This window comes from Peromyscus leucopus, chromosome 9 (assembly GCF_004664715.2).
Source record: "Peromyscus leucopus breed LL Stock chromosome 9, UCI_PerLeu_2.1, whole genome shotgun sequence".
In the NCBI taxonomy this organism is placed as follows: Eukaryota; Metazoa; Chordata; class Mammalia; order Rodentia; family Cricetidae; genus Peromyscus; species Peromyscus leucopus.
In genome coordinates this window covers 44,684,413-44,707,898 of record NC_051070.1, presented here as the reverse complement: position 1 = coordinate 44,707,898, position 23,486 = coordinate 44,684,413, and the positions used below count along the sequence as shown (strand labels likewise).

The window sequence follows — 23,486 nt, the reverse complement described above, 5'->3', positions numbered from 1 at the left end:
GTGACCATGTGGAGGCCTTTCGAGGCAAGGAAGGTGTCTCTTGTTTCCGTTCCTTTTCAGTGCATCCCAGGCTGGCTGGGCCCAGCATGTGTAACCAATTCTCCTGTTCTTCTCTCCTGTCTTTCCCAAATCCCGCCCAAAAGTGAACTACAAGATGACTTGTTTACAAAATGGAAATGTTCTAAGAAAGTTCACTCAGTTCTATAATGTAAGGGCTGGATTTACTTTTAAACTTAGAAATGAAGCATATCAAACTGATTTAAATTACACACATGGAAACAGCATACACTATCTCTCTCACGCTTTAGAGTAGTAATCATAACCATCGTTCTAAATCCTCCTGGAAAACAAGTTTTCCATAGCTAGTGCTATTCAAGCTTGGGATCGTTTCAGGGTAACATTTTTATCAAACTTAACTGACCCAGAAAAACAAATGCTCTCATGTGCTACCAGGGTAAACATAATTAGTCCCAAGGCTCTACACATTTCTTGGGTATGTGATAAATATCAACTTGAAGGCAAGCCCAAATCCACGTCAGTTGCATACATTTGGAATGTAAGTGAGTATTTCAATGGGGCTAGGGAGATGGCTCAGTGACTACGAGAGCTTGTTACTTTTCCTGAAGACACAGGTTCAATTCCTAGCACCCATGTCAAGAGGTTTACAACGACCTGTAACTCCAGCTTGGGGATCCTCTGCCTTCTGCGGGCCTTGTGGGCACGGTACACATGGCTTATATTGACACAGATGTACACATAAATAAAAAATCATTTTCTTGCAAAAAAGAATGTAAATCTACACTTCAGAGTTTCCATTCAAACAGAAGACTTGTTCTTTAGACTTTGTAATAATCTAGTACTGTGCTTATAAAATATATTTAAATATCAGATATCTTCTTTTAGGCCATATAAACACTGCGTTCTCCAGAATACAGACACTTTGGGATTCTACTCAGAAGTACTGCGTTGGTACAACGAGAGGAATGTCTTCTAGAGGGAACACAGTTACAATGGCTTCTTAGCTCCCTGTCTTTCCTTGGACCAACTTCAGTATCTACTTGTCTCCTAGTTGTTAGGTTGTAATAAAAGATTTGCTTTGACATTTGATATAGCTGCCATTTTAGCAGGTATCATATGCATGCATCATTGTCTATTTAGTTTTTATGTGGGATGTGTTTGTGTGTGGATGCATGTGTGCAGACAGGTGTGTGGTTTGTGCGTGCATGATCTAGCCAAAGATCAACACAGTGTCTTCTCCTTTTTTTTTTTCTTTTTGTCTTTTTTTTTTTTTTTTTTAGGACTCTGGTTCCCGGCCCTCCAGGCAGTGTCAGGGGTGGGCTCCCTCACGTGGCATGGGTCTCAAGTTGGACCCGTCATTGGTTGGCCACTCCCACAATCTCTATGCCATCTTGACCCCAGCACATCCTGCAGGCAGGACAAATTGTAGATCGAAGGTTGTGTGCCTGGGTAGGTGTCCCAATCCCTCCACTGGAAGGAAGCCTTGCGTCGTTTTGAAATGGGGTCTCTCTGAACCTGGAGCTCATTGATTTGACTAGATTCCTGCCCAGTCTCCATCTCTCCAGACCTGTATACTTATTTTATTGTATTTATCATACCTCATTTCTGACTTTTTGTTTCTTTGGATGAATAGACACAATTTTGCCAAAGACTCCCGTGCAGATGTTGAGTTATCCTTCCGGGTACCCATACACAGCTTTCAGAATGTGTGTGTGTGTGTGGGGGGGGACTTCACTGTGCCTTTTCCATCCTCTCCAGCATCCCTCCCCTACTGTGTCCCAGCACGGGAGAGGTCACTGCCGGCTTCCTGCTCTGCTAAAGCATGTTAGAAATGTTTCTCTTTGCCAAGTGTCAGGGTATTATCTTCGGTTGTTTAGTAATCTCCAGTGATAGGGCAGGGGCATTCTGGCCAAGCCCTGGGAAGGAGCTAACTGGGTGAGGGGTAGTGAGAGAAACAGGCTATGAGGACACACCCTTAGGGTCAGTAATAGTAGTTTTAAGCAACTGAAAGAAGGCCAGGGTGGACGGGCCAGGGGCCAGTGATAAGAAGGTGGAGTAAATAGGCAGGGCCTTTGGGCCTCCACAGAGATAGACACCATTGTTCTCCCAAGAACGAGAAGCTGCTGGAAGATTTGAAGCAGAAAAACAACATGCTTGGTTGAAGATGACATCCTCGTATCATGGTGATTCAACACGAACTATGGGCTGGAGAGACAGAGGACCAGTGAGAAGACCAAGGCGAAAGCTACTGATCTTCCACAAGAAGGTGGGATGTGGGATGCAGTGTGGAGGAAACTCCTGGGAAGGACCGGAGAGCAATGATGGTACAGGATCTACCGTGTCAGAGTTTGGCTGGGATGGCGAGATGGATCAGGAAGAGCGAGGTGCTAACTCTGACTCTGGGTGTCTCTGCTTCCGGGCACCCGAAGGGCTGGGGCATAGCTGAGAACAGAGCAGAGCCGGAGAGGGACAGAAGATGAGAGTCCCTTTTGGGATGCGGTAAGATCTCTGCCCTCTGTGATACTCAAGTGTCCGGAGCCAGCTGGCAACAGTTAATGTTCACTAATGAGGCCAAGGGCTTAGAGGAGACTGAGAATCACTGACATATCCAGGAGGAGGAGCTGAAGCAATGGGACCACTCCACAGTAGGTGGTTCTTTCCCAGTGTCTTTGAACTAGTCTACAGTCTGCTGCTTCTGACAGGAAGACACAGAGGACAGGGAAGCGGCTCTCCAGTCTCACGGTTTTGTTCTCTAGAAGGCTCTGTCTGTAAAAATGTCCTCTTCCCATAGCCCACACCCTATTTTAAAACCAAAAGGGTTAAGTGGTGATGCAAATTTCTAAAGGAAAGTATCAAGGGAGAGAATATAATTGGCCTTAAAAACACAAAGAAAACAAATCCAAATCATGAGACGCTAACGAGAAAGTTTAGCAAATTACTTCTTAATTATCTCTTTCTTCTCTTATTTTCTTTTTCTCTCTCTCTAATTTGGCTTCTGTGTATACATGAGCTTTAACATTTGGTAAATCTTGCTACATTCAATATATGTGTGTGTGTGTGTGTACATCTGTGTGTTGAGTATATATCTGTATATGTAGTCACATAACATGAACATGTATGTATCTAGGTGTCCTTTAACATACACGAGTTGAGCATATGTATGATGTGAGCCTCTAGAAGGCAAATGACACAGAGGGATCCTAGAACAATCCATTAGCAAGCAACTGACTGTTCAATAAACATTGCAACCTGCCAATGTTATCAGACGCTACATAAATACTAGCTATAAAAAGGCCCTATAGTTCTGTGTATATGCCATGTGTGTGCATATGTGCATGCATTCATGTCAAGTTCTGAGGTCAATCTTTGCTTTATGAACTTGAACACAGTGTATTCTAAACTGCATCCATTAGGACACACAGAATAATTAAGGTATTATTTTATTATTATCACAGCTAACAATGTTTAGAAAGGAACAGCATTCTCCTTTTGATCTGCAAAAGTACTGTACAACTCCTTAATAAGACATGAACTTCACATTATCCAATACTTGGACCAAGATCTCTGCTAAATTGTGCAGATGAAAGCATGAGAGTTATAAATAAGCTAGAAAAGTCATCACTCCGTACACTCTAGAACATTATCTCTCAGTAAGGGATTGTTTCAGCAATGCTATTTATTGTAGTTGTAAAATGGCAGCATGTAGCAAGCAAATATAATACAGTAAACTCCTACTGTGCATGCTTCTCTGTGTGTGCATCCCTGTGGAGGTCGGAAATTGATCTGTGCCTTCCTCCATCACTCATGACTGCATTGTTTTTGGACAGGGTCTCTCACTGAGTTTAGAGACCATTGGCGAGGTTGGCTGGCCAGAGAACCCTCCTGTCTCTACTCAGGCCCAGTTCTGAGGTTTAAGACACATGCCACCATGCTGCCGTTGTCTGCATGGGTGCTGCGGATTGACCTCGCATTCCTATGCTTATGCAGCGGGAGCTGACCGTATCTCTCCAGCTCCTGTCTTCTGGTCATATATCCTGGACAGAATAATCCTGCCTTGGCTGTTCAACTGTTGAGTATGTACCCAAAGTAAACCAGGGCATTACCGCACATCATCAATGAAATGATTTCTGGCTTTGGCATACACGACTGAGAAAGCAGCTATGCATATTTTTAACTCCATTTACTAAAATAAATAAATAAATAAATAAATAAATAAATAAGTTACTTCTTTTTGAGACTAATAAGACATCAACTATGTGTCATGGAAAGGGAGTTTTTATTTACTGGTCCAGTTATTCATGTGACCTCTAAAGTCCAGCTTAGAAACAGAACAAAATCCCAGGACTCTAAATTATCACTGCTGTCTCAAATGTACTTTCATAGACTAGAAAGACTTTCTTACTGGTATTTTACATTGATTTTTAGTTAACCTTATATTCAATTCATTTTTAGTCTTTTCCAACAATAGCCATCACCATCCATGCAGCCCCAACACAATGAGATGGTAGAAACAGGTCGCACTTGGAAACATTAGGGCAGTAACAGCCACACCAGTGGCTACAGAGAGAAGTTATCAGGTGCATGCTGGGCTTCAGCTATGAGAGTCAGTCAGAGAAAGGCTCTGACAGGAAAACACTGCTGATGTTCTCACTGGAAAAGCACACAAGGAAAGTCAGAGCACAAACAACGAATGGGTGAGATGACTGAACATTTGCGTAACACAAGCCAAGCTGAAAGCACGTGACAGAGGACACACGGGAGGAAAGAGTCTATGTTGCAAGAAATGGTCAAAACCAAAGCTCAAAAAAAAAAAAAAAAAAAGTATACCTTAAGATCTCGTCTTTCCAGATGCAAAAGTTCCGCCCCTCTGATGTCATGACGGATGAAGATTTCTTTGTACTCTCCCAAATTGAGCAGATCCAGCCAAGCAGCAACTTCCTCTGTGCCCCAATTCTGAACTACCAAAGTTAAGAGCAAAACCCCCTTAATTTCTACATGCGCAACGCATTACAAAGCACGGGTCGGCCATAGAAGATGCAAGACAGACAGACAGCAGCAGCACTAGCCAAGGGCGGGTGGTGCAGTGGTTCTTCACAATGCCCCCCGCCCCATGCAGGTTATAGACTGCCAACGGACGCGAGGAGGATTTGACCATACAAAGATGTGCGCCAGATGTGCACACCTACGCCTCCAGCTGTAGTCCAGCTTCTCATGTAAACTACACAGCGCGCATTAGGGCATTAACTTTGCGCCATTAGAATCCATGATGCAAAAACCATCATGAGCTCTGATGCCTTAAGGCCACAAGTGAAAGAAATGTTTAGTTAGAAGCGAGCTATAAATGTTCATTAGAATCTGATCTGGGCTACTTGGTTTTACACACTTTTCTGCTTGGGTCTTGCTGACTTCAAGTGTTGGCCTCTATTGACTGTACTGTCATGGACAATTCCAACAATAAATGGCTAGAGATCGCTTTAACGTCATCTAAAACCTGTTTAGACTGCTATCCAAGACTAGTTGAATTATTCTACTTTTCAGTATGGATATCATTCTTTCAAATCTTTTATTCAAGATGATGAGTTAGCATAATAAAACCCTATTTTTTTTTTTACTGTGTTTGGTTTTTACACACATCTAATAACTCTCCTTATAGATGTAAGGTTTTACACCACTTTTTATAAAGACCATCGGACTAACCCAGAAGAATCAATGAAATTCTTCTAGAAATTTATAAAGCTATTTCATTGCGAAAGGCAGATCTAGACCCAGAAGTCCCAAGGTATTAGCACAGAGAGCATCAAATTCAACTTGGAGGGAGGGGAACCAGGAAAGTCGCAGGGTGTGGAGGAGACGTGCACCTGTGTTATCAAAAGGTGGAGTACTGTCCTTAAAACCAGGGAAAAAGAGGATTTGTAACTTCAGTGAAAAAAGACAGTTAGCAAGCAGAGTAAAAGAAAATGTCTATGTTCCCCTTATCAAAGCGATTTGGCTATTTAACTCTGAGAAGAAAACACAGTTATACACTGATGCCTGAAGCAGCTGTTGAGAAGAGAGAGACCTCTTTGAATGGACACACTGACCCAACTGGACAGAACCAAAAGAGGCTGGTGACCCCCTCGTCCTCTCAGTCATGTATAACCACACATTCTCATCAACAACGACACGTTGGGTATGGTATGACTTGTATGGTTCCATGTACCATTTTAACCATTTTGAAGTGTACAATTCAATGATATTTAGAGAATTGACAGTGCTGGGCAGTGCTCGCCGCCGCTACCTAATCCTAGCACACTCCCCCCATCCCCTCACCGATACCTTTTCAGTGAGTTATTTTTCCCCCCGCCACGGGACCACCTACCGGGCTGTGAACTTGATTTCGGTTTCTGAGCCTTTTCCTTTTTAAACTTGGGCACGATACGAAAGACTGTGCTTCTGCTGTTTCTTTTGGTGCAGTCCATAGGAGGCTCCTGTTCAAATCAAGAAAAAAAAATCACTATTTTAGGAGGTTATGGGGAGAAAACACCATTCCATTAATGGAGATAAGGAACGGTGTCCTAATTAGGGTTTTCTATTGCTGTGAAGAACACACCATGACTGAAAATCACCTGGGAAGGAAAGGGTTATATTTCAGCTTACTCTTCCATATCACAGTCCATCTCTGAGGGAAGTCAGAACAGGAAGTCAAGCAGGGCAGGAACCAGGAGGCAGGAGCTGATGCAGAGGCCAGGAAGGAGGGCTGCTTACTGGCTTGCTCCCCATGGCTTGCTCAGCCTGTTTTCTTATAGAATCCAGGAACACCAGCCCATCAATCACTAATTAGAAAAATGCCCTATAGGCTTCCCCACAACCCAACCCTGGTAGGGGCTTTTTCTCAATTGAGGTTCCCTTTTCTCAAACAACTCTAGCTTGTGTCTAGTGAACACAGAACCAGCCAGCACCACTGGGTTCTGAATACTCAACATGTACCACTCTACTAAATGCCCATGTTCACAAAAAGGCCCTTTCTCTCTTAACAACAAAAACATTTCAAAGTAGTACTCAAAATTCATTTCCCTGAAATGTCTCTTCTTAAGTCCAAACTCTAAAGTCGCACGGTCCACATTCGTCAATGGGCTGAGTTTCCCGTACCTCGTCCTCATTGGAGCGGAGGATATAATAAAGCCAGGGGATCTCCGTTAACTTCTGCAGCTCCACCTCCACAGAGTGTAGGGCACTGGATACCCGCTCTTCGTGGGGAGACTCCAACTGCTAGTCACCGGCAGGGGGAGAAATCGAAACAGAGAGAGATTCAGCGACCAACTTCACGGAACAACAAGGTTACTCTGAGCATCCTTCCCTCTGATCATAAGCTGGCAGCTTTCCTTCTAAGTCTGATCCCGAAGCTGACACACATAACTGGTGCAGCTGAGGAAATCCACCCCCACCCCCCACCGGAAGTACTGCTTTTGGTGTTTCTGGGATGTGATATCCTTCCCTTCTCCATTGGGACTTCCTCCTTCACTGCTTCCAAGCACATTCTCTGTGACCTGTCATACCTGGGTCAAAAATTCTTCTGACTTAGAGACTTTGGTCCATGAACAAATAACAGTTTTAAAAACTCATCAAATACCTGTCATATAAAAAGCACATCACACACACACACAAAAAATCTAGAAAATCAAAAGAGCAAGTTTAAGGGAAAAAAGAATCTCAGAAAAATTTTTGATGAACTATTACAAAAATCAGGATTAAGCCAAAAGCCCAGGGGCTGGTAATCTGGAACAGGATGTAGATATTTTAAAGAGGATATAATTGTCATTTGTTATTTCATAATAACTTACTTAAGGCAGTTATTACAATTCATAGAACTGGAATGCAGAAGATGAGATTCTGGTCATGGCTTGGTTACTAACTATGCGAAGTTAGGAAGGGTACTGACATTGGACACCTTAGTTTCCTCTGTGTTAGAAATGGCACCATGTGACTAGAACATTTCTGAGCAATCTCTCTGCTAACCAATACCTTTAGAGACCATTTAAAAATTCCACAGTATCTACACTGATGTTCTCAGAATATTAGAAAGAAGAGTTCTGAGATTATCCTTATGGCTTATTATATAAGCATCTTTTTGTTGTTGATTCTCTGTGATACTGCAAGTATCTCCCAGTAGTTAATAAAATAAGATTTTTTCCACCCTACTGTATTAGATGGTTTTTCACATTTGTTCTGTAAAATGAAAAATAAACTTTAGCTGTTCTCAAATACTATAAATTCTTTATTGTCATACCTCTTATTGTTAAGAGTATGCCCTTATATATTGGGCAAAATATACCGGGAAGATTTCAAATCAAGCATCAACATTTGAGAATCAAAAAGAATTAGAAATGAAGGGGGATGTTCTTATATTTTAATATAATCACTAAATATAATAAATTAGAGCAAAGGAGGTATTTTGGTGTAAAGGACAAAGTTACTCTTCTATTTCTTATCATAAATGACCTTAAAAGTCTTTCAAGTGACACACAAAAGCCCTTCTCCATTTAAAAATTGGGACCTTAATCATAGCCCACGGGATTTCTGATAGGCTTATTTTGGAAAGAGCAATAGAAGATTCTGGTTAACAAAAGTGTGTCAATGATAGCCAAGAAGGAGCCTCCACTGATCTTACCAACACGTAGCCAACGCTTCTTCCTACGACTTCTATATAGCAGGCGTGGTGACAGCCACCCTGCGGCCTGGGAAGCTGTGTTTCAGTTCCTTAGGAGGTGGCAAAGAGCACTGGCCCGAAGGAAGCCTCGGGGTTTCTGAAGCAGAAAGGAGGCTCCAGTGGCAGCATGTTGCTGGACCACAGCCACGACCCAGCAGGAAGTCTAATTCCCCATCCCACCGCTTCAAGTACTATGACATCAATGACTTTTATAATTTTATTTAGGCTTATATTTGCCCAAACAGATGAAACTACTATGGAAAGAAATTCTTTGGGATCATTCAAAGGGATGCAAGGAAGGGGAAGACAACTAATGTGCTGGGCCTCCCACATGCCTAATGCCACAGTCCAGCCACAGGTGGTGACAAGAGTCAATGCTAGAATAGTCAAAAGCCACTCACATGTTTTTACAGAACGGGTTGGTCTGTACTTATGCTCCGGGCCTGTGGACTTTAGCCACATTCACACTTTCTTATACTTGATTTCCAGGGCCAAATGAGTTAAAACAGAGACAGTGCTTGAAACACAATGTTTACAGAGCAAATTTGGAAGACCATGCCAATTCATATTCCCAATATTCACTGGGAGAATGAAACTGCAATTTTGCCTAAATGCGTGCATGTGCGAATAGCTAAAGAACGTCTACTCTACCTAATCCAGCTTAAATCTCTCAAAGCTGTCCAGGGAGAGAGGAGTGGCGTGAGAACATGGCGGCCTGAATTAGTATAGCATTGCTTCGAGAAGGCAAAAGGGAGGTCAAGAATGGAGGTCAGAGGTCTGCTCAGCACACGCTCACTAATGAAGCAAGGCTCAGGTTTTTATGTCACAGTTAAGCTTCAGGTGTCAACTGATACAAGCCTAGAGTCACATGGGAAAAAGGAACCTCAAGTGAGGAATTTCCTTCATCAGACGGGCCTCTGACATGTCTGTGGGGGCATTTTCTTAATTGCTAATTAACAGAGGAGGGCTAAGCCCACAGTAGGCAGTACCATCCCCAGACAGCTGGTCTGGGCTGTAAGACAAAGACAGTTGAACTTGAGCATGGAAGCAAGCCATGTTCCTCCATGGTCTCTGTTTCATCTCCTGCCTCCAGGATCCTGCCCTGATGTCCTTCAGTGATGGACTATGACCTGGGAGTTGTAAGATGAAACGATCCCTTTCCTCTCTAATTTGCTTTGGGTCACAGCGTATCACAGGCAAAGAGGGAAACCAGAACAGGTAGAAGCCGTTTCTTCTCCTTACCAAAGGAACCCTGCCAACCAGCAAAGACTCGGTTTCATTATAGAGCGCCTTGACATTGATGGCTATTTCCGGTGGCGGTATCTCGCGTAAGACTCTGGAAAAAAGAGTGACAAGGGCATGTATTTCCATGTTAAATGAGGACTCCATCTCAGTTAAGGAAAGTGTAGACAAACGTAAAGGGCACTATGAAATCATAACTTGGTGAAATGAACCGCAGAACGGATTTTACTAGTGGGACCATTTCGGCTGCTTTCTGTTGCCCTAGTGGTGAGCTCACGTACTGATGGCATCCGCTTAAAATTCCACATGACACAGCTTATCGCTGCCTGACCAGTTATCCAGGAAACTATGTGTTACAGCGAAAGTGTTCTCCCATGAATCTTGAGTATCTTTCACCATACGCAATATATAAAATATACATGAAGGGGCTAGAGAGGTAGCTCAGTAGTTAAGGACACTGGCGGCTCTTCCAGAGGACCCAGCTTCAATTTCCAGCACCCACATGGCAGGCAGCTCACAATCATCTGTAATTCCAGTCCCAGGGGATCTGATGCCCTCATCTGGCCTCCAAGGGTACTGCATACAAATGGTGCACAGACATACATAGTCAGGCCAACTCATACATTAAACTAAAATAAATCCACATAATATATAATGCAAACACATAAAATACAAATAAGTGAAATCGTTTAAAATGTGTTAAGTGACTTTTAACATCACCGGTCACCAGCAGACAATTATAGTAGTCAGGCTGTGGGAGAATCAAAGGTTATACAGCAGATTTTTCTACTGTGCAGAGAAGGCGGAGTCCCTTACCCCTGCATGTTGTTTCAAGGGCTCACTGCAGTTCTCTTTTCACTTTGTAGTTCCAAATACATTGACTTTTGAACTTTAATCATCAGTAATACTATGTAGTTGAACATTAGTTTGGGTAGTTTCAAATGAAGAATTAAAAGAATAAAATGATGGTATCAGCGTTCCCTAGACTACCCGGCTGTATAGCAGGTCACACTCCAGGAGTTACATTGTGTCCACTCCATTATCAACACCTACGCTGAAAACTACGGAAGCATCGACTCCCAATTCGGCAAAAAAGCGAAGCTCAGTGTCAGAGCGCAACCGAGAAATGACTGAGCCTCTCCAGCCAAGCGCATGTGGTCAGTTCGAGGTTTGCTTTTGTCTAAGATGCGGGGGAAGAGGGTAAAGGAAGAGGAAGAAGGAAAGATGACCGCAGGTAGAAGACGTCAGCCCGTGAGATGACTCAGCAAGTAAAGGTGCTCGCCACGCAGCCTGCTGACTCAGTTCAGCCCCCAGAACCCACATGGTGGAAATAAAGAACAAGCTCTTGCAAGCTGTCTTCTTATCTCCATGTGTTCTGTGGCTGCCCTCCATCTCCAGATGAATGAATGAATGAATGAATGAATGAATGAATGAATGAGTGAGTGAATGAAATGTAATAAAACAGTAGAAAGACTTGAAAGGGGATGTCAAGTGATTAAAAGTGAAATAGAAGGAAATTTAAGAGCAGAAATTACAAAAAAAAAAAAAAAATGTGCAGGAACAGGCCAACAAAATTTGTGGCCACAAATTTACCCTACGCTTCTTGTGAAACTCATGAAGAACCTGTGCTGGTTGTTTGTCAACTTGACACACGCTACAGTCTTCTGAGAAGAGCAAACCTCCATTGCGAAAATGCTTCCATCAGACCTGCCTGTAGGCTAGTCTGCTGGAGCATTTTCTTGATGGATGATTGTAGTGGGTAGCCGGTCCAGCTTTGACCTGGAAGTGCCACCCCCATTGAGGCTTCTGTAACGGTCACGCCTATAAGGCGGAGCTGAGAGAGGACCCCTGAAGACCCGAAATCCGGATGGGCCAGCTCTCTTGGTTCCTGCATCCTGGACGCTGGAGGTAGACCGAGCAGAGTTCTCCAGAGAACACCGCTGGACTGCGCTACGTCTTCCCCAGACCCTGTAACCTATCCCTTCACTTGTAAGTTACCCCACAAAATAAACCTCCCTTTTAACTACGTGAGTTGCCTTAATATTTAAACTAATAAATGATTGCTGTGGGGGGCCCAGCCCACGGGGGTCAGTGCCACCTGGGGGAAGGTGGTCCTTGGAGGTATAAGGCAGCTAAAGGTGAACCCGAGAAGCAAGCCAGTAAGCAGAGTTCCTCCATGGTTTCTGCTTCGGCTCCTGCCTCCAGGTTCCTGCCTGAGTTACTAAGCTAACAGGAAGATGGACTGTCATGGAGACCTGTACGTCAAATAAACTCTTTCTTTCTCAAAGTGCTTTTGATTAGCATTTTAATCACAGCAACAGAAGGATACTGCCGTCTTTCACAGAGAGGATCTCCACAGTATTTTACAGTAGTTGAAATACCAATGGAATCTGTGGAAAGAGAATTTACCATCAAGTCCTCACCTCCGGGAAGCGTGGGTTGGCTTTGTTGAGGGCGTGTGAGCATGCATTGACTGCATGCGCCAGTTCCTGCTCCAGGAGACAGTGAATCGTGGCTGCATCACAAATCCTAAGGGTAAAAATGAGACGAACAATTTAGGGCATTGCTGAAGGCCAGCCTTTTGAAGAGTCTCCCTTGCCTGGCGACAGCAGTGCTGGCAAGTGAGAAAGGCCACAAACGCAGTGTGGCTTTCAAGTCTCTAGGACATCCACTTGCCTGCTGGTTTACTGCGGGGCTGGGTTGAGCCGAGGGCCCTGCACACACTAAGCTGGTGCGCTCCATCAATTACACCCCAGTGTGGAAATTGCCAACGCAATACACCAAGGGACAACTTCACCGTATTTATCGTCTATATGCTAACTGTTTTTATATGTATTATGGAATTTACTGTTCACAGCCTATGATGATAAGTCTTCTCAAGTCTGCAGATGAAGACACGGAGACTCGCAGAGACTGAGTATGTGTACAGAGCCACTAAGTGGCAGGCTGAGAATTCGTCACTCCCACTTGGAGGCTATGTTAGGTGAGGAGGAGTCAAGGATCTGGTCGCAGCCTCTCTTCCACTCTGAAGAGCGCTGCTGTAGTGATTTTTCTATCTTTCGTTTGTTGGTTTTGTTTTTTTCAAGACAAGGTTTCTCTCTGTGGAGCCCTGGCTGTCCTGGGACTCGATCTGTAGACCAGGCTGGCCTCAAACTCACAGAGATCCACCTGCCTCTGCGTCCCGAGTGCTGGGAATAAGGGTGTGCACCACCACCACCTAGTCAATTTTTATCTTTTACATTCATCAAACTCATTTTTTTTAAAGATCTCTTCCCTTTCTGTCTAGAAAGATAACTTACGTGTGGTCTCTCAATCTTGGTGTGTGTTGCTAGAGGTGATGCTACAACTGTTTATTCGGTCTCGTGACCCTTGTGGGAACATGGTTCATGTTCTGACTTCTTCCAACATCCACCCACAGTGAGTGGGGCAACACGTGAGTAGCTAGTACAGAAATATTAATAAAAACTGCCCTGTGTGGCAAGGCAAATTCACCATCATTTCCCAAGCTATGTAAGATATAGATTGCAGAGAGCATGTGTGGAAGACCTGCTGGTAAAGGGATGAAACATGGCTGAGGCCCACAGGAGGCAGCTAATGAAATAAGCGAACACATCCCTTAGTAACACCCCAAGCAGCAAAAAACGACCTTCAAGAGGAAAACAGAACCGGCTAAGATCGGAGTTCTCCCAGGCAAAGCTCCCGCCGGAGCACTTCACCTCGTAATGAGTTCCTCTGCAGCCTGGGAGCAGAGGCGCATCTGCGACAACTCTTCTGTGGCCAGGTCCACGGCGGGATGGATGTACAGGTTGGTTCGGAGAACTGGCTTACTGGAGTCACACTTCTGCTTGTCTTCCCAAGACTTGAGAGTGCTTTCAAAGGCCTGTTCGAACCCAGGATTGCAAGGAATGGGTGAGTTAGAGCTCAGAGACTGACACAGCTAACTAACCATCTCTCTCTCTCTCTCTCTCTCTCTCTCTCTCTCTCTCTCTGTCTCTCTCTGTCTCTGTTCTCTCTCTCTCTCTCTCTCTCTCTCTCTCTCTCTCTCTCTCTCTCTCTCTCTCTGTGTGTGTGTGTGTGTGTGTGTGTGTTTGAGACGGTCTCATTGTATAGCTCTGGCTGGCCTGGAACTGAATATGCAGGCTGGGCTGGCTGCCTTGAACTAACAGAGGCCGACCTGTCTCTGCCTGCCACATGCTGGAATTAAAGGTGAGTGCCACCACGTCTGGCAGTTAACAACCAATGTGTTATCAGATTACCAACTGTAAAAACTGTGCCGCCAGTGCAAAATATCAACAGTAGGAATTTATGTGTTCTGGGGTAGAGGAAAGAAATACATAGGAACAGAATTAGAGTTCTGTGTACTTTCTGCTTAATTGCTCGGTGAACCTACAAATTGTAAAAGATAAAGTATTTAATTTAAAATAAAAATGAGTAAACCTTTGCTTATACTTACTTAAAAGTACAATGAGCTAAATGTTGCAAATGTGCTAAATGGCATATTTAAGAGATAATTTAAATTCCTTTCAATGTTTTCTTTTTTTTTTTTTTGTAACTTTCAACTTTCAAAAAGAATGTAATAAAATATTTGGAGGACAGAAAGATGGCTCAATGGTTAAGGGCACATACAACTCTTGCAGAGGACCCAGAACTCACACTAGATGGATCACGATCCCTCCTAACTCCAGCTCCCTGGAGATACGCTACCCCCGCCCGACCTGTGTTGGCGCTGAACTCATATGCACAACACTTGCCCCAAGGTACACACAATTAAAGGTTAGAGTGAAAAGACTGTCACGTACTCTGTCTCTGGTTAGCATCTGAGCTCTGTTTTTGTGCACAATTTTGATGATCCCTGGAGGCTGAACCCACGCTTCACCATCCACCTGCACCGGGACTCCCTCATCACCAAATATAGTGATCTTGACCGTACGGCACTGAAATAAAGCCAATATGTCATGTGAGAATCCAGATCAGCCTGAGAGTCTCTGTGGAACAGAACGTTACCCTTTACCGTTGCAGTGAAACAGTGACATTAATAGGACAGTGCTTTACAGTTTATGTGTGCAGTGAGAGGCCGTGCTTTCCAGTTTATGTGTGCAGTGAGAGGCAGTGCTTTTCAGTTCATGTGTGCAGTGAGAGGCAGTGCTTTACAGTTCATCTGTGCAGTGAGAGACAGTGCTTTACAGTTTATGTGTGCAGTGAGAGGAGTGCTTTACAGTTATTGTGCAGTGAGAGGCAGTGCTTTACAGTTCATCTGTGCAGTGAGAGGCAGTGCTTTACAGTTTATGTGTGCAGTGAGAGGCAGTGCTTTACAGTTCATCTGTGCAGTGAGAGGCAGTGCTTTACAGTTTATGTGTGGTGGGGGTGTTTGTTTTGTGCAGTGAGAGGCGGTGCTTTACAGTTTATGTGTGCAGTGAGAGGCAGTGCTTTACAGTTTATGTGTGCAGTGAGAGGCGGTGCTTTACAGTTTATGTGTGCAGTGAGAGGCAGTGCTTTACAGTTTATGTGTGCAGTGAGAGGCGTGCTTTACAGTTTATGTGTGCAGTGAGAGGCAGTGCTTTACAGTTTATGTGTGCAGTGAGAGGAGGTGCTTTACAGTTTATGTGTGCAGTGAGAGGCAGTGCTTTACAGTTTATGTGTGCAGTGAGAGGCGGTGCTTTACAGTTTATGTGTGCAGTGAGAGGCGGTGCTTTACAGTTTATGTGTGCAGTGAGAGGCAGTGCTTTTTTTTTTTTTTACAGTTTATTGTGCAGTGAGAGTTTTTTTTTTTGCTTTACAGTTTATTGTGCAGTGAGAGGGTGCTTTACAGTTTATGTGTGCAGTGAGAGGCAGTGCTTTACAGTTTATGTGTGCAGTGAGAGGCAGTGCTTTACAGTTTATGTGTGCAGTGAGAGGCGGTGCTTTACAGTTTATGTGTGCAGTGAGAGGCGGTGCTTTACAGTTTATGTGTGCAGTGAGAGGCAGTGCTTTACAGTTCATCTGTGCAGTGAGAGGCAGTGCTTTACAGTTTATGTGTGCAGTGAGAGGCAGTGCTTTACAGTTTATGTGTGCAGTGAGAGGCAGTGCTTTACAGTTTATGTGTGCAGTGAGAGCGTGCTTTACAGTTATTGTGCAGTGAGAGGCAGTGCTTTACAGTTTATGTGTGCAGTGAGAGGCAGTGCTTTACAGTTTATGTGTGCAGTGAGAGGCAGTGCTTTACAGTTTATGTGTGCAGTGAGAGGCAGTGCTTTACAGTTTATGTGTGCAGTGAGAGGCAGTGCTTTACAGTTTATGTGTGCAGTGAGAGGAGGTGCTTTACAGTTTATGTGTGCAGTGAGAGGCGTGCTTTACAGTTTATGTGTGCAGTGAGAGGAGTGCTTTACAGTTTATTGTCTTTTTTTTTTTTTTTTTTTTTTTTTTTTGCAGTGAGAGTGTTTTTTTGTGCTTTTACAGTTTATGTGTGCAGTGAGAGAGTGCTTTATTTTGTGATGCTTTACAGTTTATGTGTGCAGTGAGAGGAGGTGCTTTACAGTTTATGTGTGCAGTGAGAGGCAGGTGCTTTACAGTTTATGTGTGCAGTGAGAGGCGGTGCTTTACAGTTTATGTGTGCAGTGAGAGGCAGTGCTTTACAGTTTATGTGTGCAGTGAGAGGAGTGCTTTACAGTTTATGTGTGCAGTGAGAGGCAGTGCTTTACAGTTTATGTGTGCAGTGAGAGGCGGTGCTTTACAGTTTATGTGTGCAGTGAGAGGAGGTGCTTTACAGTTCATCTGTGCAGTGAGAGGCGGTGCTTTACAGTTTATCTGTGCAGTGAGAGGAGGTGCTTTACAGTTTATGTGTGCAGTGAGAGGCAGTGCTTTACAGTTTATGTGTGCAGTGAGAGGCAGTGCTTTACAGTTTATGTGTGCAGTGAGAGGCAGTGCTTTACAGTTTATGTGTGCAGTGAGAGGAGGTGCTTTACAGTTTATGTGTGCAGTGAGAGGCGGTGCTTTACAGTTTATCTGTGCAGTGAGAGGCGGTGCTTTACAGTTTATGTGTGCAGTGAGAGGAGGTGCTTTACAGTTTATGTGTGCAGTGAGAGGAGGTGCTTTACAGTTTATGTGTGCAGTGAGAGGAGGTGCTTTACAGTTTATCTGTGCAGTGAGAGGAGGTGCTTTACAGTTTATCTGTGCAGTGAGAGGAGGTGCTTTACAGTTTATCTGTGCAGTGAGAGGAGTTCTTTACAGTTTATCTGTACAGTAGTCATCTGGGACCACTTCCTCCTACGCTCCATGACCCAGGACACAGAGTGCGCCTTGCTCTGGAAACCCACCTGTGCTATGCGGTGATGCTGAAGTTTGATGACCCTTGAGACCGCCATCTGCACACTGTCAAACACGGCAACAACTTCCAGAATCTTGTCATCAAATGACGGTGCGGCAAATATCTAGAAGGGAAAAGGGATCCCACTCGTTCCCACCAACGGGTTAGGTAGAGCGCCACACCAAGCCCCAAACCCTGCCTTACAGACACCAAAAACCTGAAAACAGGCAGTGATGAGGTAAATATCAGAAAGTAAGAGCCCAAGAAAGTAAGAGCCAAGAAGACAGCTTAAAATAAACATACTTCCAAAAAGGGTTTCAATATCCGGAGGATAGTCAAACGTCTCATCTGGTACTTTCTGACTAACACCATTCCTAAATATGTCATCTTGGCATGAATGTGGTAAATACTTCACATATAATTTGTAGACATCTTGATAAGATGACATATAATTTTTGAAAATCCACAGGAGCCCAAAAGTTGATGCTGAGAAACATGCAAACCATGATCTTGTGCACTTGGCATGTTTTAAAGACATTCTTTCCAAGTGTTCTAAGCAATATACATTTGTGCTGTCATCGTTTTTTGGAGATTTACGTTTATTTTTTAATTATATGCACGTGGGTGTACCTGCATGCCAATATGTACAAGTGAATGCAGACCAAAAAAGTTAGTTTTTATCAACTTGATGCAGGGTCACCTGGGAAGAGAGAACCTCAATTGAAGAATCACCTCCATCAGACTACCCCCAACAGGTAGTTCTGCCTTGTATAAGAAAGCAAGCTGAGCAAGCCACGGGGAGACAAGTCAGTTAGCAGCGTACTCTATGAAGTTTCTGCTTCGGGTCCTGCATCGAGCTCCTGTCCTGATTTCCCTCCATGGTCAACTGTGACCAGGACATGAGGGCCAAACAAACCCTCTCCTCCCCAAGCTGCTGTTGGTCATGCAGTTTATCACAGCAATAGAACAAACTAGGACATGTACCCAGAAGCTGCAGTTCAAGTGATTGTGCGCTAGTGCTGGGTGCTGGCAACTGAGCCTGGGTCCTCTGCAGGAGCAGCCGGTGCTCTTAACTGCTGAGCCATCCCTCCAGCCCCGTGTCTGGTGTCTTAATATAACAACTTCTTAGGGCGTTTGTGAGCAGGGAAACAGGACAAAAACTCCTCAGGAGTACTCTGCTTTTGTGTGAAATGCAGATGTTCACAAAACTGATTCCCAGAACTGAAGTTCAATGTTGCTCTGTTCCTGTTACTTTCTCGCTTACTATATCATAAACAATTATGACTGAAAAATACTCACCCTAAAAGAATATCCTAATTAACACTTGTATTGGAAATGCCAGCCCACGCACTTGCTGACACTGATAATTTGTTATCAAACCACCTGGAGTCAAGTTGCTCCTCTGTTAGCAACTGTGAAAACTTTGTCTCCAGTTTTTCAAGGCTAAAATTACGAAGTTACAGTTTGGGACTGAGGATGTAGGTCAGTGTTACAGGGGTCAACTAGCATGGGCAGGGACCTCACTTCTGATTGCTGACACACACAGGAGCGGGGAGGTGGGGGGGGGAAATCATGTGGGTGTTAAATAATGAACATAAGGCTCGGCTCTTCTGGGGGCCTGGTGGGTGTTCAGGAGTGTCAACCTGATCTTACTCGCACTGATTTCACACTTCAGAATATTTGGCAGAAAGAATGGGTGACTCTGTCGTTACACTTCCAAAGAGCCAGAGTCTATCCACAACGTGAACGTTATACCTTGTATGTTCATTTAAGCCTCAAACTGAAATCAGGGTCAGACTCTTCTGGATCACGACAATACATCACTCTCCCTGGTACGCCCACCTCAACAATTGTTCTCTTTTCCATTCTTTTTAGAGCAACTGCAAACACCACACAAATGTGACTGTGTTTCTTTTTTCTTTCATAATACAAGGAAATATATGAAGAAAACAGAAATAGTTCCAAACCTTGTCAGGTGTGGTGTTGCATAACTTGAACACCAGAACTCTGAAGGAACTTTAGAGTATATCCATGAGACAGAACGTTGAAACAAGGTGCTACGAATCTACCTCTCACCCTCCAAACATTTGTCATGCAAATACTGACATGAAGTTAATATCATGAAGCACAAATTTAGAAAGTTAGACAGACTGGTAATTTTATGACCGTCGGGGAAACAAACTGTAACCCCACTGTGCTACTTACATCATCCTCTTTGGTTCCGCCCCAGAAGTTGGTGCCTCCGGCGTAGCTAGGGATATTCAATACCGCTATGCCTTGTAAACTGGGTAGAGGAATATACTGCCCATCACACTGCAAGGTAAAGAAAGAGCTGGGAGGTTAGAACGCCTATAATCCCAACACTTCGGAGTGGACACAAGAAGAGCAGAGGGGTTCTCGGACATCCTCATCTACACAGCACGTTCAAGGGCAGCCTGGGCTACCTGAGACCCTATGTCAAAAATAAAAAGCTTAGAGGTCAGAGAAAAAGAGCCAAGCTGTTCCTTCAGGGTTACTGGGACAGGAATGTGTCCACGGCGCTTGCTTTCATGTAAGCACACTCTTCCACAATCCACAGGGCGAGCTACACTGTAATGCGTGCACAGTATCACCTTTCCACAGACAGACTCAAATGTTACAAAGGCCTTCACCTTCCTTTTTTCTTAATTAAACTTTTTAAAGTATTAATAACTTCAAAAAATGCTATGGAGTAGTGGTGCACACTTTTAATTCCCAACAAGAGGGAGGCAGAGGCAGGCAGATCTCTGTGAGTTCAAGGCCAGCTTAGTCTATAGAGATCCAGGACAGCCAGGATAATTACACAATGAGACCCTGGGTCAAAATAAAAAATAAAAAAACAAAAAACAAACAAACCAAGGGGGGAGAAAGTCTATATAAAGAAGAAATTTTCATAAAAATTGAATTAAAAATATGCTTTCCTTCGTGGTTCCTCCCAGATCAGGCAGTACTTTTCTGATCTGTGTCCTCAGATCACTTATAAAATTCTAGCCCAGTGGTTCTCACCCTTCCTAAGGCTGTGACCCTTCAATACAGTTAGCTCTCCATGTGTGGTGATTCCCTAACCACACAATTATTTCCTTACTACTTCATAACTGCGATTTGGCTACTGTTACGAATCGTAATGTAAATATCTGTGTTTTCCGATGGTCTCAGGCGACCCTGTGAAATGGATGTTCAGCCCCCAAAGAGTCACAACCCGCAGGTTGAGAAGTGCTGTTCTAGCCTGTATGGCTGAGGCCTCTCTGTGCTTGTTTTGGGCACCCTGTTGAACGCAGGCCCTGTAAGGGCAGGCTCTGATCCGATCCATCACAACTGGGCACTCGCATGGGTTGGTAACTAACCAGCAACCATCTACACTGAAAGCTGAGTGGGGGCGGATGAGATGGTTGGGTGGGTAAAGGCGCTTGCCATAAACCCTGACAACCTGAGTTCAATAGTTGGAACGCACATGTACACGAAAAGAACAATTTCCTCAAGTTGTCCTCTGACCTCCCCATGTACACTTGGTACACTTGCACATGTATGTACATACACACACATGTGCATGCACGTGCGCACGCACACACCTACACTCTCAAAAATTTTAATCAATTTTTATGTAGCTAGATACAAAGGCAAAGAAAAACTATGCATATTGAATCACACTGTACACTCCCACCTTCTAATTCAACTTAATGAAAATTAAATTACCACTTAGATGGGAAATGGGGGTTATGACTGCTACAGTAATTACACATAGTAATTACTGAGTAGAAGCAAACTAGCATTTTCATAAATAGTGCTCTTCAAATGTATTTTGACTTTTTGTTTTATTCTATTTATTCATTCTTAAATACAACTTAGTTAGATACTGAGATGGACACAGCAGTTAAGGAATGACATGTCTGAAGAAACAATTATGTCTGAGCACTACACTATATATAATGCACCAAAACAACACTGGTGCCCCATAAATCTGTACATTTTATGTGTCAAGAGTATTTCATATTATTTTAAAACACCCCTTATAATGATCATATCTAAGTATTTAAACAGAGCCATATGAGTTTTTCTACATGAATATTTGATGGGGTTAAGCCTTCATTTCAAGAGAAAAGTGCTTATAGATGCCATATGTAAAATAGATACTGTGTCTCCAAATTTCATAATTCTTACATTAAGACATACTCATCAAAAACTACATTTTAATGCCCAATCAGAATTATTGTCAATCTTTAAAACAAATGAAAACTCAGCATGAACCAGTTTTTCCAAAGTAAGCAACTGAGATTTCATATTTACCCATGTGCCTATTCAGGGCCACATGTATTTCTTACAATCATTTTCTTTACCATGAGGCCACAGTGCTAACCATTAACCAGGGAGCTTATTTCTCCTTCAAAGATCTATGCTGCTTCCTAGCACTCAGGAACACACCTGGCACTTGGTTAGTACTCAATGTATACTTTGAAAGGAAATTTGTATTAATCATTTAGCAACATGTTTAAAAAAAAAAAAAACATCGGAGCAGAGCAGCGATCTCTGTGAGTTCGAGGCAGCTGGCTACAAGTGAGTTCAGGAAAGCGCAAAGCTACCAAGAGAAACCTGTCTCGGAAAAAAAAAAAAAAAAAAAGGAAAGGAAAAAAAACAAAAACAAAAAAAAAAAACAGCTATCTTTACTTGAGAAAGTGCTACTTAAAGTCACATGACTAACTTAAGATATTTTAAAATGCTAATTTTGTAAACAGAATAGTAGTCTTATTGTCCTTTTTGTATTTTTAAGACAGCTCTCCTCTGTAGCCAAACTAACCTGGAATTGCAGCAATCCTCCTGCTCAGCAGCCCACAAGTACAGGATTACAGGTGTGTGCACCACACGCAGTTTAAAAGGGCTTTTTGCTTTTTTTTTTTTAAATTAGGAGAGGGTTGGGGCTGAAGAGATAGCTCAGTCTTTAAGAGCACTGGCTGCTTCCAGAGAATTTAGATTAAACTCACAGCACCCACATGGAGCTAACAGCCATCTGTAACTCCAGTTCCAGGGAATCCGACACCCTCTTCTGGTCTCCACAGTCCCTGCATGCATGTTGTGCACATACACATACACACACAGGTACAACACCCACACATAAAATGTTTTTAAAAATCTGGAGATGTACTTATAGGTTTTACAAATGAATGTAGTTTATTTGCATCTACCAAAGATGAACATCTACACACACACACACACACACACACTGCTGAATATAACATATGCGCATTGGACATAAACCCCAGAGTTATGTGCACACATCTCTATTCCACAGAGTTCATGAGAAAACATAGGCAGTACGGATTTGATAAATTAAGACTACATTCAGAAAAATGTCTTATATTCTGGAAAAGCTTCAGGAAATCTGTGAAAACTAGGAGGGTAGGAGAGTCTCTGTAGAGTGGGAAGCCCATGTCAGGGTAAGGATTACCTTGCTTAGGATTTAGTAGGTATTCAGAGATGGGGTAAGTTACAGATTTGAGTCAGAACTCAGACAAGTTAGCAGGCATAAATATTTGTTTCTCATTGCCTATGTCATGATGAATTGCATTTTTCCACTTATTTTTGTTTACATTCTCTTTGTACTTAAAGTATACAAAACAGTATATGATTGTCATGTCGGTCAGAAAGCAAGGCTGCTTCTCACATGCAATAGACAAGTCACCCTTGATTATAGAATTTAAATGTTAATGAAATCTCTCATTTATACTGCCAACATTTTTCTATCGTAAAGAGGCAAACACGGTATGATCCTATCCCGGAGTTCCCATCATTGGGACAGGATCGTAAACCTCCCATGACGCTCTGAAAGTTGGGGTTAGATGAGCACCCGGATGACGCATGGGGTGTTTCCACACGCACCTTGCTTCTCAGTTTGCACCGTGGCTTCAGTCTCACTCAGTGAATTTGCACCAAGCACCCTTCCACCCATGTGCAGACAGAGATGCCACCGTCTAAGTCTCCACTGGCGCAGACTCAACCACCACACATGAAATCCATCTCCTTCCCTACCAAAGAAGAAAACTTACCTGTGTGAAGTGATGAACACCAACAGGACTAGCACACAAGGCAGGCGTCTCCTGGGAGACTCTCTGCCCTGCCTTTATCTCACCCACACCATCACCAAGGAGAAAAACCACCCAACAGGTCCTCCACGCTCACACTCTTAGAAAGTTTCACTTTTCCTTACTTTAAAAAAATGGCAAAGAATTCTGAGGCTTTCTATTTCACTTT

At 43.4% G+C, this 23,486-nt stretch overlaps 1 protein-coding gene across 1 annotated transcript in view; it reads right to left on the bottom strand.

Annotated features, from left to right (window-relative positions):
• The window catches only part of Dgkh (diacylglycerol kinase eta), a 179,682-nt gene that overhangs the window by 12,946 nt on the left and 143,250 nt on the right, over positions 1–23,486 (bottom strand). The window contains 10 exon segments of the mRNA XM_028878585.2: positions 4,846–4,976; positions 6,377–6,485; positions 7,147–7,266; positions 9,947–10,015; positions 10,017–10,040; positions 12,370–12,475; positions 13,663–13,826; positions 14,746–14,880; positions 17,236–17,349; positions 19,431–19,538. Coding sequence (XP_028734418.1) covers positions 4,846–4,976; positions 6,377–6,485; positions 7,147–7,266; positions 9,947–10,015; positions 10,017–10,040; positions 12,370–12,475; positions 13,663–13,826; positions 14,746–14,880; positions 17,236–17,349; positions 19,431–19,538 — 1,080 coding nt within the window.